At 41.8% G+C, this 13,701-nt stretch overlaps 1 protein-coding gene across 2 annotated transcripts in view; it reads right to left on the reverse strand.

Annotated features, from left to right (window-relative positions):
* Positions 1–13,188, reverse strand: part of fchsd2 (FCH and double SH3 domains 2) — a 266,251-nt gene extending 253,063 nt beyond the window's left edge. For both annotated transcript variants that reach the window (XM_078545225.1, XM_078545224.1), the window contains exons 1-2: positions 12,804–13,188; positions 11,828–11,925 (exon numbers count right to left, since the gene is read on the reverse strand). In XM_078545225.1, coding sequence (XP_078401351.1) covers positions 11,828–11,925; positions 12,804–12,824 — 119 coding nt within the window. In that variant the 5' untranslated portion in view covers positions 12,825–13,188. The remainder of the gene's footprint in view (positions 1–11,827; positions 11,926–12,803) is intronic.
* Between the last annotated feature and the right edge of the window lie 513 nt (positions 13,189–13,701).

The raw sequence follows: 13,701 nt of genomic DNA on the forward strand, positions 1-13,701 counted from the left end.
GGATAATGCAAAAATATTAAAATACTCTTGATAATTATTTTCCTCAAGTAGTCACAGTGAAAGACATAGGAAACATGCCCTTCCCTAGAGAAAATTAAGGTAAAAATCTTCAATGTAAAGGAGGTGAAAATCTTAAAAAGGTCTTCAGTCAAATAAATCCCCTAGAATTAAGAGTACTCATCCCAGAGTTTCAAGACAGGTTATCTGTTGAGGCACGGACGTTTGTAGTAAAGGAGTCACTGGATGCTGGGAGGGCATCAGAAGTTTGAAAACACAATAATATGGTACCATATTCAGAAAGGTTGGCAACAACATAGCAACTACAGACCAATTAGTCTTTCTTAAATTCAATTTAAAACAATAAAATTGATTGTCAGCAATAAAGTTGATCATCTGAACACAATTGGGAGGCTGTGGCACAGTGGCATTGTCACTTGACTAGTAACCCAGGGCAATGCTATGGAGGCCTGGGTTCAAAGCCCATCACGGCAGATAGTGAAATTTGAATTCAATAAAAATCTGGAATTAAAACTCGAATGATGACCATGAAACAGTTGTTGACTGCCTTAATGCCCCTTTGGGGAATGAAATCTGCTGTCCTTACCTGGTCTGGCCTGCATGTGACTCCAGGCCCACAGCAATGTGATTGACTCTTAACTGCCCCCTAGAATGGCCTAATAAGCCACTCAATTGTAGCAAACCACTAAAAAGCCTACAAAAAAGGAATGAAACTGGATGGATCACCCGGCATCAAGCTAGGCACCAAATACGACAACTGCAAACTGAGCCCTGTCAACCCTGCAAAGTCCTCCTAACATCTGGGGGCTTGTGCCAAAGTTGGGAGAACTGTCCCACAGGCCAGTCAAGCAACAGCCTGACAGTCATACTCATGGAATCATAACTTACAGACAATGTCCCAGACACTACCACCTCCATCCCTGGGTATGTCAGGACATCTACCAGAGGTGGCAGTTGGGAGGGGGTTGCCCTGGGAGTCCTCGCCATCGACTCCGGACCCCATGAAGTCTCATGGCATCAGGTCAAATATGGGCAAGGAAACCTCCTGTTAATTACCACTAACTGCCTCCTTCCCTCAGCTGGTGAATCAGTACTCCCCCATGTTTAACATCACTTGCAGGAAGCACTGAGGGTGGCTTGGCTGCAGGATGTACTCTGGGTTGGGGACTTCAATATCCATCACCAAGAATGGCTCAGTAGCACCACTACAGACCGAGCTGGCCAAGTCCTAAAGGACAATAGCTGCCAGACTGGGTCTGCGGCAGGTGGCAAGGGGACCAACAAGAGGGAAAAACATATTTGACCTCATCCTCATCAACCTGACTCTTGCAGATACATCTGTACATTATAGGTAGGGGTGACCATCGCAGAGTCATTGTGGAGACAAAGCCCATCTTCATACTGAGGATACCCTCCATCGTGTTGTGTGGCAGTACCACCGTGCTAAATGGGATAGGTTTCAAACACAATAAGCAACTCATAACTTGGCAACCAAGTGGTGCTGTGGGCCATCAGCAGCAACAGAATTGTGCTCAACCACAATCTGTTACCTCATGGCCCGGCATACCCTCCACTCTACCATTATCGCCAAGCCAGGGGATCAACCCTGGTTCAATGAAGAGTGCAGGAGGGCATGCAGGAGCAGCACCAGGCATACCTGAGATGGAGGTGCCAACCTGGTAAAGCTACAACGCAGGATTACTTGTGTGCCAAACAGCAAGTGATAGACAGAGCTAAGCGGTCCCACAACCAACGGAGCAAATCTAAGCGCTGCAGTCCTGCCACATCTAGTCCTGAATGGTGGTGAACAATTCAATAATTCACTGGAGGAGGTGGTTCCACAAATATTCCCATCCTCAATTAGTGCAAAAGATGAGGCTGAAACATTTGTGACAATCTTCAATCAGAAATGCCGAGTGGATGATCTATCTCAGCCTCCTCCAGACGGGAGTCACAGACGCCAGTCTTCAGTCAATTCGATTCACTCCACATGATATCAAGAAATGGCTGAAGGCACTGAATCCTGACAATATTCCGGCAATAGTACTGAAGACTTGTGCTCAAGAACTTGCCGCAACCCTAGCCAAGCTGTTCCAGTACAGCTACAACACTGGCAGCTAATAACGTGGAAAATTGCCCAGGGATATCCTGTATACAAAAGGCAGGACACATCCAACCCGTCCAAATACTGCCTTGTCAGTCTAGTCTCCATCGTCAGTAAAGTGATGAAAGGGGTCATCAACAGTGCTATCAAGTGGCACTTGCTTATCAATAACCTGTTCGCTGATGCTCAGTTTGGGTTCCACCAGGGCCACCCAGCTCCTGACCTATCACAGCCTTGGTTCAAACATGGACAAAGAAATCAACTCCAGAGGTGAGGTGAGAGTGACTGCCCTTGACACAAAGGCTGCATTTGACCAAGTGTGGCATCAAGGAGCCCTGGCAAAAACTGAGTCAATAGGCATCCGGGGGAAAACTCTTCGCTGGTTGAAGTTATATCTAGCATAAAGGAAGATGGTTGTGGTTGTTGGAGGTCAGTCTCTCAGCTCCAGGACATCACTGCAGGAGAAGTTCCTCAGGGTAGTGTCCTAGGCCCAACCATCTTCAGCTGCTTCATCAATGACTTTCCTCCCATCGTAAGATCAGAAATGGGGATGTTCACTGATGATTGCACAATGTTCAGCACCACTTGCGACTCTTCAGATACTGAAGTGGTCCATGTCCAAATGCAGCAAGATCTGGACAACATTCAGACTTAGGCTGACAAATGGCAAGTAACATTCGTGCCACACAAGTGTCAGGCAATGACCATCTCCAATGAGAGAACCTAACCATCGCCCCTTGACATTCAACAGCATTAAATCCCCCACTATCAACATCCTGGGGTTACCATTGACCAGAAACTGAACTGGACTAGCCATATAACTACTGTGGCTATAAATGCAGATCAGAGGCTTGGAATCATGCGGCGACTAACTCACCTCCTGACTCCCCAAAGCCTGTCCAACTACAAGGCACAAGTCTGGAGTGTGATGGAATACTCTCCATTTGTCTGGAAGAGTGCAGCTCCAACAACACTCAAGCTTGACGCCACCCAGGACAAATCAGCCCACTTGATTGGCACCCATCCACAAACATTCATGCCTTCCACCACTGGCACACAGTGGCAGCAATGTGTACCATCTACAGGATGCACTGCAGGAACTCACCAAGCCTCCTCAGGCAACACCTTCCAAACCCACAGCCACTACCATCTAGAAGGATAAGGTCAACATACACATGGGAATACCACCACCTGCAGATCCTGCTCCAAGCCACTCACCATCTTGACTTGGAAATATATCACCGCTCCTTCACTGTTGCTGGATCAAAATCCTAGAACTCACTCCCTAACAGCACTGTGGGTGCTGTTAGGGACTGCACCATTCAGGACTAGTTGTGGCAGGACTGCAGCGCTTAGATCTGATCTGTTGGTTTTGGGATCGCTTAGTTCTGTCTATCACTTGCTGTTTATGCTGTTTGGCACACAAGTAATCCTGCGTTGTAGCTTTACCAGGTTGGCACCTGCATCTCAGGTATGCCTGGTGCTGCTCCTGGCATGCCCTCCTGCACTCTTCATTGAACCAGGGTTGATCCCCTGGCTTGGTGGTAATGGTAGAGTGGGGGGTATGCCGGGCCATGAGGTTATAGATTGTGGTTGGGCACAATTCTGTTGCTGCTGATGGCCCACAGCACCACTTGGTTGCCAAGTTATGAGACTGCAGGGGTTCAAGACAACAGCTCACCACAACCTTCTCAAGGGCAATTAGGGATGGGCAATAACTACTGGCCTAGCCAGCGGCACCCACATCCCATGAATGAATTAAAAAAAAACTAAACAGTAGTTAAGATGGATTCTGAAATGAGTGGGCCTATCTAGCGATCCTTCCTCAAGGAAATAAGAACTCAAGTCCCATAACATGGTATACTTATGCTTTCAAAAATTATGGCAAATTTCAGCAAGATTAAGATTAGTTGATTTAGGAAATAGGGACGAATGCAATCGGGGCCCTGAGACAGCCATACAAGTTTTATTTATTAGCGTAAACTTCATACTAACCAATCAACATTCTATGTGCGTCATACATTTTGTAGGGGGTAAAACTTTTAATTATCGAGAAGTTCAAGGCAACGGTCAGAATTCATTCTAAAACGTATTGCACAAATTGATTATTTACCGGTTTATAGTACTGGCTGACTAGTTTAATCACTTTAAGCATGTCAATAAGGAATAAGGAATACTCAAGTAATAAAATTTGCCCTCCCTTACAGCTGATTACCGATAAACAAACCTGTAAAAATACACTATAATTATAGAACAGCTCAATCTAAGGCACCGCTCTTCCACCATCCTCGCTATATTTTGGTACTTGCCACCCAAACCACAGGCCGTTTTCAGATTTCCGATTAAGTTGTAATAATACTGTGCCGGACCCTCGGGCAGCATGCAAGAAATATCAGTGGGGTGGGGGAGTTGGCTTTATGAGAATCCCACCAATTTATCTTTCTTTCCCCTACTAGTGAAGCAACCAAACTCAACTTGGCTCTTCCCCAGGCAGCTCAAGACCAGAAACCTGACCATCTATTTTGCTTTAGAACAAATCAGATGAATTTTGATGCTTTCAATCTCAGAGTTCAGAGAGATAAGTATTCTTTCAATTCTCAGCACCTGGTTAAAGCAATACATTCTCAATATTTCAACATTCTTAAATACAGCAGGATTGCCAGTCTCACTGCAGACGTCTTCCCTTGATCGCAAGATCAAAAATATAGTTATGCACTGACAACTCAACGATGTTCAGCTTCATTATGAACATCTCTGATCATGCCAGCCAGAACAGAATTTGGATAAGATCCAGGCTTGTGCTGACAAGTGGTAGAAAACATTTGCACCAGTCAAGCGGTGGGTAATGATTATCGTGAACAAGAGAAGGCCATGCAACCGCCTCCTCATTTTTTATGCTAAAATTAGGACAAATTCCATGCAAATCAACTTCACAAGCACAGACAAAACATACAATTGGTTAAATTTTGCGGATACTGAAAATCTGAAAAATTAAGCAGAAAATGCAGGAAATACTTAGCAGGTCAAGCAGCATCCATAAGGAGAGAGAAAAACAAGATTCAGGTTGGTGACCTTTTGTAAGAACATATATCCAAAACATATCTGCCTACCTAGGACATGACTGATTGAGTGAATTGTCATACTGATTATAAAGGACACTTCCTCCTTTAAAAAAAATATTTTAAGTATCTTGTACTGCTGCTTTTATGCAAATTTGCTTTCAAAAATTAACCTTCATCATTAGTGCAGTAACACTCTATAATGATCTTTCATATAAAATGCCACAAAGCATGGTGAATTCCTGATCTTGGCTGTGCTGTCAGAGTAGTATTCCAAAAGAGATGGAGGGGAAAAAAATTGCAAAATAACCTAGCACCAGGATCAAAAGCAAAGGTCCAGGCACAGGCTGTCTTGCCAGCCTGCTCCTAACTGTTGAATGGGCACTTTTGAAGAGGAACGAAGGAACACACTCACTGGGTCCATGTTCATGATTTCCCATGAACTGAATTCCCAAAATCAGGCACAGATAATGAGGAATACAAAACAAAGGAGACATAGTTTTCCACAGGGAAAGGGAAAACCTCCAGTTCTGAAAAGCCTTTTCATGGTTTGAAAAATCTAGAATATTTAGATAACACAAAATAAATTCATGGTGGATTTTATTAATATAGAAAATGCCTCTCACCTACATAGAAATTACACCACAGAAATAGGCCGTTCTGCCCAACTAGCCCATGGTAGTGTTACCCTCCATGAGCAAATATTTCTAATTGCATTTGCCCAACAAGCTCCTTTATCCCTAAATCCCTTTTCCTTCATTCGCCTATTCAGTCCAGTTTTGAATGTTGGATCTATTTTATACCTTAACCACTAATTCAAGTGAATTCCACAGCCTCACAGCTATGAAGAAGTTTCCCTTGCCTTCTGTTCTAAATCTCTTTACATTTAATCTTGTACCTTTGACCCTTGTTCTTGATCCCTCAATTACTGAAACCTGTCTATCTTCCTTCTTTCATAATTTTGAAACTATTATATTGCCCCATAATTCAAATGGACGCAAACAGTATCGTGGTGAATCTGTATTGTATCCTCTCTATCACCCTTTGGTTTTGTGAAATGCAATACTGTACACCAAGTTGTTAAAGTTCTTTTTAAACTCATCATTATCTCTTGGTATTTATATTATTTACCTCAAGATTAAAAAATGTAACAGTAGTCTAGGTTTTAATAGCCTGCCTTTAATGTTCCATGAACCAACTTCCATTCAGATGGTAATTACTACTATTAACTATTTTACTAAAATACATCACTTTCCATATAGTGGCATTAAATTACAAGTGTCACCTTTAAGCCATTTCCCCATTAACATTCTTTGTAGTTCTTTTTGACCTTCTACATCCAATTTTGCTGTCATTAGTAAATGTTGATACTAGGTCTATCTCCAAAGGAATAATATTGTGATGGTGTCCGGTACCGTTGTGCAGAGTTGGCTCCAGCCAGTCGACTTGAAGCAGCAAAGGTGCATATGCAGACTGCGCCTGAGCTGTGGACCTCCAGTAGCATTTCAAGTGGAGGGGAGGCCTGTGTATGGGATTGGCTCAGGAGCATTCACACGACAGCAGGGCTGCTGTTCCCTGTGTTGAGTCGGATGTTTTCAGCACTTTCTTACTTTCTGCTTTAGCGTGGCTTCCGAGAGGGCATGGAAACCTATGATCTTGTGATCTGCGGGTGAGACACAAAATGGGCCCATGTGACCCCAGCTAACATAAAAACAGGCCCCATATGATCAAATTTTGCGAGGGGGGGCGAAGTTTTGGCACAGTTGAAAAAGGTGAACACAAAAGGCTGGATCTGGGAGCAGAGATAGACATAAGGTTACTGCCGCTGTTACAATTATTTTTAAAGGAACTAATTGACCCGAACCTGCACTGGGCTGTTACTGAGGGTTCAGCTAAAGACGATTCTGATGGATCCATGCTGTCGTGAGTAAAGCTGAGGAGGTTCTAAAGAAGTAAGTCATTTTGGTGGAGGCCATGCCCATTAAATGAGTTGGTTGGGAGCCGTTATTGGAATGAGAATCAGTCGCTAAATAGTCGAAGAAAAAAGGAGTTCTATTCTACTGAATTCTATCTGAGGAAATTCAGAGTTATGAGTGGCTTTGTAGTGGAGTACTGCTAGATATGCTAGGTGGACTGTCCAGTAAATCCACAAGACCTATCTTTGTTGTATCTATTTAATATGAAATTTACAGTTTATATTGACTGCAATTTGCCTGTTAATTCATGTTTAATTTATGCTGATTTTGGTTTGATGGTTAAAGTTATAAAAAATAAAGTCTCATCCATTGCTTTTCTCGTTAGGGTCGCTGAGTAAAGAAAATTGGTTCTTTTGGTTTGCTGGTCTCCACAGGGATCATAACAATATGCACAGTGAACATATTTAACTGTTTCTCAGACTGCTACTAAGGATCCCTAAAGCAGTAGTTCAATAACAAGTAGTAGATCAAATGGCTCCCCAGAAACCACACTTGATAGATATTGCCACAGGAATGTTCTCCAGATATCAACAAAAACAGATGGCATTTAATTCTACCCTTATCTTACTCTTTTATCTCCAATCAAAAACCTGTCCCAAGTAAAGTAGAAAGAGGAAGTGCCAAACAGATCACATTATAACTAATGTGCACTGAAGTATCACAGAATCGTAACGGTGTAGAAGGAGGCCATTCGGCCCATCATGTCCGCACTCATTCTCTGAGCATTTTAACAGCGCCAATCTCCTGCTTTGTCCCCATAACCCTGCACATTATTTAAATGGAAACAATCATCCAATGCCCTCTTGAATGCCTCATTTGAACCTGCCTCCACCGCACTTCCAGGCAATGCATTCCAAACCCTAACTACTCACTGTGTGAGAAACCTTTTTCTCACCTCACATTTGCACAAAAGCCCACAAGCACAAGTACAAAAGCCATTATGCCACAGCTTTAACAGCATTGCAAAGATAGGCAAATTGTAACATGAGATGACAAAATAAGGTGCATCAGATTCTATGACAGCACAGGAAAGAAATCAGATGCCATTGTGAACATCAGAGATATTCTTGGAGCATGAACTAACTATAATACTTCACAATGAGGCTCAAAAAATTCACTGACAAATTGATTAAAATGTTCCTTTCCCTCATATTTCAAAAAGGACTAGGATCATGGACGTGCAAGATTCCTCTTACTAAATGAACACAAAGAGGCAACTATTTTAGGAACTATACTTTTGAGATAAACATGTAGCCCCAATGAAACCACACTAAAAAATACATATCTGCTGATAATTATAGTTCTGAAAATATAATTTCACAACAATCGCTGATAAGTTAACAGAAAACAACCCAAACCAAAAAAAAATTATTCCACCTTCTAAATATATTTCTGCTACATTACGACAATAGCTAAATTTCAAAAGCACTTAATCCTGGGGTCATGAAAGGCATGATACGAATGCAAGTTCTTCCTTAGGAAAATGAGCCAATTTTTATGTTGTTCGTGGGTCATTCAAAATTAAAGTGCATATACAATAGTCATTTGGTGGTACAGAACTTGAGTATTGCTGAAAAAAAAGACATGTCAAAGCTTTTTATCTTACACTCATCAGGACACTTCGCAAGAATACCAGTATAAGGGGAAAACCTCAATTTATACTGTATGTGAAGAGAGTGCCATTGGTTAGCAAGTGGATTCTGCTTGGAGGAGAGTTGCCATGGAGAATGCACCAGTGTTGGTTACTGACAGTTAACTGCCAAGTATTGTTTGAAATTTAAACTTGGCAGCTAGACCCTGATTGGTCAAGGCGTTATCCTGAGCAATGAGTCAATGAATGGTTGTCACTTACTTTGTTTAGCTGATACAGGTGCAATGTGTGTACATGCTCTGTCTGCAAAGAACAGGGCCCTGTGTATTAATACATGTAGCTTCCAGTACATGCAAATGTGCCACACCTAGAGCCCGACTGACAATCTTAAATTGGTGTCAGTGTAATTCTTAGCACACTGAGGATTATTTAGCAAATGTTGCCCAATCACGGAATCACATTTAATGCTGGACACTGATTTGAATTTTAAAAGCACGGGCTGATTGGGAATGATCTGTACCTTGTCCATTGCAAACAGCGGCCGGGGCATGCTATCTGATACGATCCGCCAGTCATTGGGACATACAGCCTACATAACTAGCATCACACTGGCAGTGAAATTAATATACCACATTATTCATTTGTGTGATAAGTCTTTTTGGCTTGAGGGCAGCACCCTGTTAGTAATGAATACTACTCGTGTTACTGCTGCATTGTAGCAGCGTGAAACAGCTAGCTTCACCTGTTGCTCAAATTTTTGAGGTACCTTGCCCTTCCAGGGTAATCTAAGGTAGACTGGGCACTTTTCAGGGCCGGATGTGACGGCCTTAGGCCCGTTCATGAGTTTGCATGATATACATCGTGAAATGACAGGTGAAGCTTGCTGTTTCACACTGTTACTATGCAGTAGTAGCACAAGTGGTATTTGCCACTAACAGGATGCTGCTTTCAAGCCAAGAGGTCTTTCTGCCCATCACACAAATGAGTAATGTGGTATAGGAATTTCAATGCCAGTGGGAAGCGAGGTATGTAGGCCGTACATCCCAAAGACTGGCGGATCGTATCAAACAGCATGTCCGAGCTGCTGTTCGCAACGGGCAAGGTACAGACCGTAGCCAACCAGCCCATGCTTGCAAAACTCAAAACAGTGTCCAACATCAGATGTGATTCCACGATTGGGCAACAACATTTGCTAAATAATCCTCAGTGTGCTAAGAATTACATGACAACTAATTTAGGATTGTCAGTTGAACTCAGTGTGACGCATTTGCGTGTTCTCGAAGCTACATATATTACTGGTGCATTCTCCATGACAAGCCTCTACCAGAGTCCACTTGCTAAACAATCAGCGCTTTCTTTATACAGTATAAATTGCTGTTTTCCTCTGATATTGGTATTTTTGCAAGTGTCCTGATGAGTGCAAGATGAAAAGCTTTGACATCTCTTTTTCCGCAATACTAAAATATGTACCTGACATATATCAACATTTGTTCTATAAATTTTTCTTTTCTTACAGTCCAAACATATGTACTCTTAGTAAATTTATCAACATATAATTTATTCATTAAAATACAGAACCGAAGGTAACTACCAAATTAGCTCTCTTTATCATAGGTTCATGTTCACAAACTGCAGCAAAATTTCTATTATGGCCAGGAGAAAAATTTAGGTTGCTCATAGTTGGGATGGAATTCAACAGCACTGCTTTTTGGTAAAATAAGATTATCAACTGATGCTTTTTACAAACTTACTCCAATACAGCTTAAACATCATAAAACAAGAGTTTTTTCTACAATTCAAAGCTACACAGAAAGCGACAAAGCTTATATCAAAAAAGGAACACTGGCACTGGTAATGAAAAAGCTACTGTAATAATGTAACATTCCTTGGTAAGGAGAGTCTCTCATTCCACTTCAAGAAAATAAATATTTTAGTTTTACTCAAATTGAGGCGGGAGGAAAAATATGTACTATATTTTTATTAAAAAAGTTAGAGTATGCTCAAGGGAATGTCATACTCTTGAATTTGCAAACTGTGAACTCCAATCTCAAGTTTCTGCCATAACTTAAACATGGCCTACTACTTCATAACTTTCTAACTCACTTTCAGCTACCTTTTAATTTTCTTGAATGAATGACTTACAATTGTTCAATTCTACTGTATTATCTGTTGAATGTGTCATTTCCAGGTCACCCAAATGATTGTAAACAGAGCCCCTAATTCAAAGCAATAATATGACTGCAGTGGCCAAACTGACAATGCATTTTAAGTTAGTTTGCTGCATGCGAAGTGCTTTTTTTAAGAGATTTGCATGTCATTTTTCTAATAACTATATAGTCTTAACTGCATTGTGATTTAAAGCAGACATTTATTTACAAATAAAAACTGTCTCTACAGTTAGACGCAGAATTACAATTTAAAATAAAGGTACCTACAAAACTGGTTTAAAGAATTATTAATTCAAGGTACATTGAAGCTTTAAATAAATAATGCACAGCTTTTATTTACTGCAAATGTACAATAAGTACTATGATGCTATGCAATGAGAAGGGTGCACTCATCATCTTGATACTGTCACCCATATCTAGGGCAAAACTAGAACTGTAGGATGTGTTTTACTGCTCATGTTTACAGTGTGTCTATATTAGTATCAGTCATAGTTCAGCAAAACAAAACTTAAACCTCAGTTTGATTAATTTCTCTTAGCTCACAAATGTAAAGCAATCATTTATAAAATAGCCAAAAATTCTCTCTCAAGATGCACAGAAAATATAAACAGGAATATTACTGGAAAGTTAATGGGACTCACAATACCTGTGAACATTCTCACATATTTAATGCAATTGAACACAAGTACACTCTTTCAAATAAGGGAGAAGGGAATACATGTAAAAGAGCCAGCAGATTACAAACATCCTTTTTAATTGTGTAATGAGGATAACATACTTGTGGAATTTTCTGTTTGGCACATTGTTACGGTCACAGTTTGGCCAACAGGAGGAGGAAATTATTTAATACTCCCACAATTCGAGATCTTTTTGTTCTGTTCCAGATAGAAAATAAATTTTGGAAATCTTACCTCAAATCTTCCAGTAAATCACATTCCCCCTGATGCTTCGCCTGAAGTTTAGTCATTTGCTCAGCATGGATGTTTTTCAGTTCTTGAGTAACTTTTACCTTTGATAAAGAAACACACTGTTGGTTTAAAAGATAACAAAGCTACGCAAATAAAATAATTTCCAACTAAACGCACCACCTTAACTCAAGAACGCGCGAAATAAGCACACAAAACGTCGACATTTAGTACAATTTATGCCAATTTACGAATTAATTTCCCCAGAAACATAGCACAAGCATCATTACGTTTGAGAGCCAGCATTAAATGTCACAAATTATGTAAACAGTGCGAAACGTTTCATGTGGAAAATTTAAAGCAACAATGGTCATTTAAAACCTTTCAGTCAATTCTATCTTCGTGACATTTCCGCCAAAAAAGTCATTGATTTAAAGATAGATTTATTCTACCCACTTCCCATAAGGTGCCCTTCCTTGAAATGTCCACTCCGATTTCAAGCGTTTTAAAAGGACCAAAATTGTACACATTCTGTTGTGCACTTCGACGTTTCCCAGATGAAGCGCAATAACAAAAAAAACCCAAGTTTTCACACAAAAAAATCCAGTCAGCCTGCAGGAAAAAAAGCAATAACAACCCCCCCTCCTACACCCCCACCCCCGCCTTTTACTTTCACATGTAAATATCTCAACAATCACCAGGGTTTCAAAATCCAACCACACTCTTACATTCTGGCACAAAACACCAAAAATCATGTTCACAAGAAAGGATTTATAAATATCTCACCACAGTAACCCAAAAGATAAGCATATGGACACTTTATTTAATTCAAAACATAAATCCAGAGGGTGCTTTTTAAATCTGAACACTAGGGACATTGTATCCCCCACCCCCCACCTTCTCGAATACGACATTTCTTCACACAGACATACACACACACACACAAGTCAGTGAATAAAGATGTCTGTTTCGGGGAGCTCACCTTTCTCGGAGGAGGCTGCATGTCGATGAAATGACAGGAATCATAAATCCGATGTTGGGAGATAGAAAGGAAAAGCCGAGGAGGAGATAGAAAGCCGCCGTGCCACCCGCCGATGGGGAGTGAGAGAGAGAGAAGGAATGAGAGTGGGGGGAAGAGGAGAGAGGAAAACTGAAAAGGGATGTAAAGGAAGGAAATTGCGGTACGAGGTGGTGGGGGTGGAATTACTCGCTTCTGAGAGTCAGAGGGAGGAAAAGAGGGGAAAAGAAGAAAGACACGAAGCGTGGTCCAGGGGTTTTTGCTAAGAGTCACTCCAGCACCGCCATGATATCCCCCCCCCCTTTCTCCTCCTCCTCCTCCTCACACCAACACTCCAGTGAACAGACTCAATGGGAGAGAGAGAAAAATACCGGAGAAGGCGACGGGGGAGGGAGGCGCTGAAAACATTAACCACCAAACAGCCCCGCTCGAGGGATCCGCCGCTCAATAGCGACTTACAGCGGCTGCGGTCGGAATCAGAGCGGGAAAAAAAAAATGTCTTCGTGTCAATGGCGTCAGCGCCGCTCGGGCTCGATCGGAGCCGCTAGGCCTCCGCCGTCGCTATAGGCAACCGGCGGCCCAATCGAGAACCGGGTCCTATCGATTGGAGGGGGCGGGCTCGATCAGTCGATCGGTCCGTCGCTCGCGCACACGGACTTGGAGGTTGGAAGACTAACCGGATGGGCCAAGGCCCACTGAGGTACAGCCATTGAATCAGCACCCCCAAATCTGTCTTTATAACATTTAGAATGGATATGTAAATGCCAAATGATTTTCAATCGGAAAGATTTGCATTTATAGAACGCTTTTCACTGATACCGGACGCCTTAAAGTGTATTGCAGTTTGCACCAATTGAGCACT

The sequence above is a fragment of the Cetorhinus maximus genome, chromosome 7 (genome assembly GCF_964194155.1).
Source record: "Cetorhinus maximus chromosome 7, sCetMax3.hap1.1, whole genome shotgun sequence".
Lineage (NCBI taxonomy): Eukaryota > Metazoa > Chordata > Chondrichthyes > Lamniformes > Cetorhinidae > Cetorhinus > Cetorhinus maximus.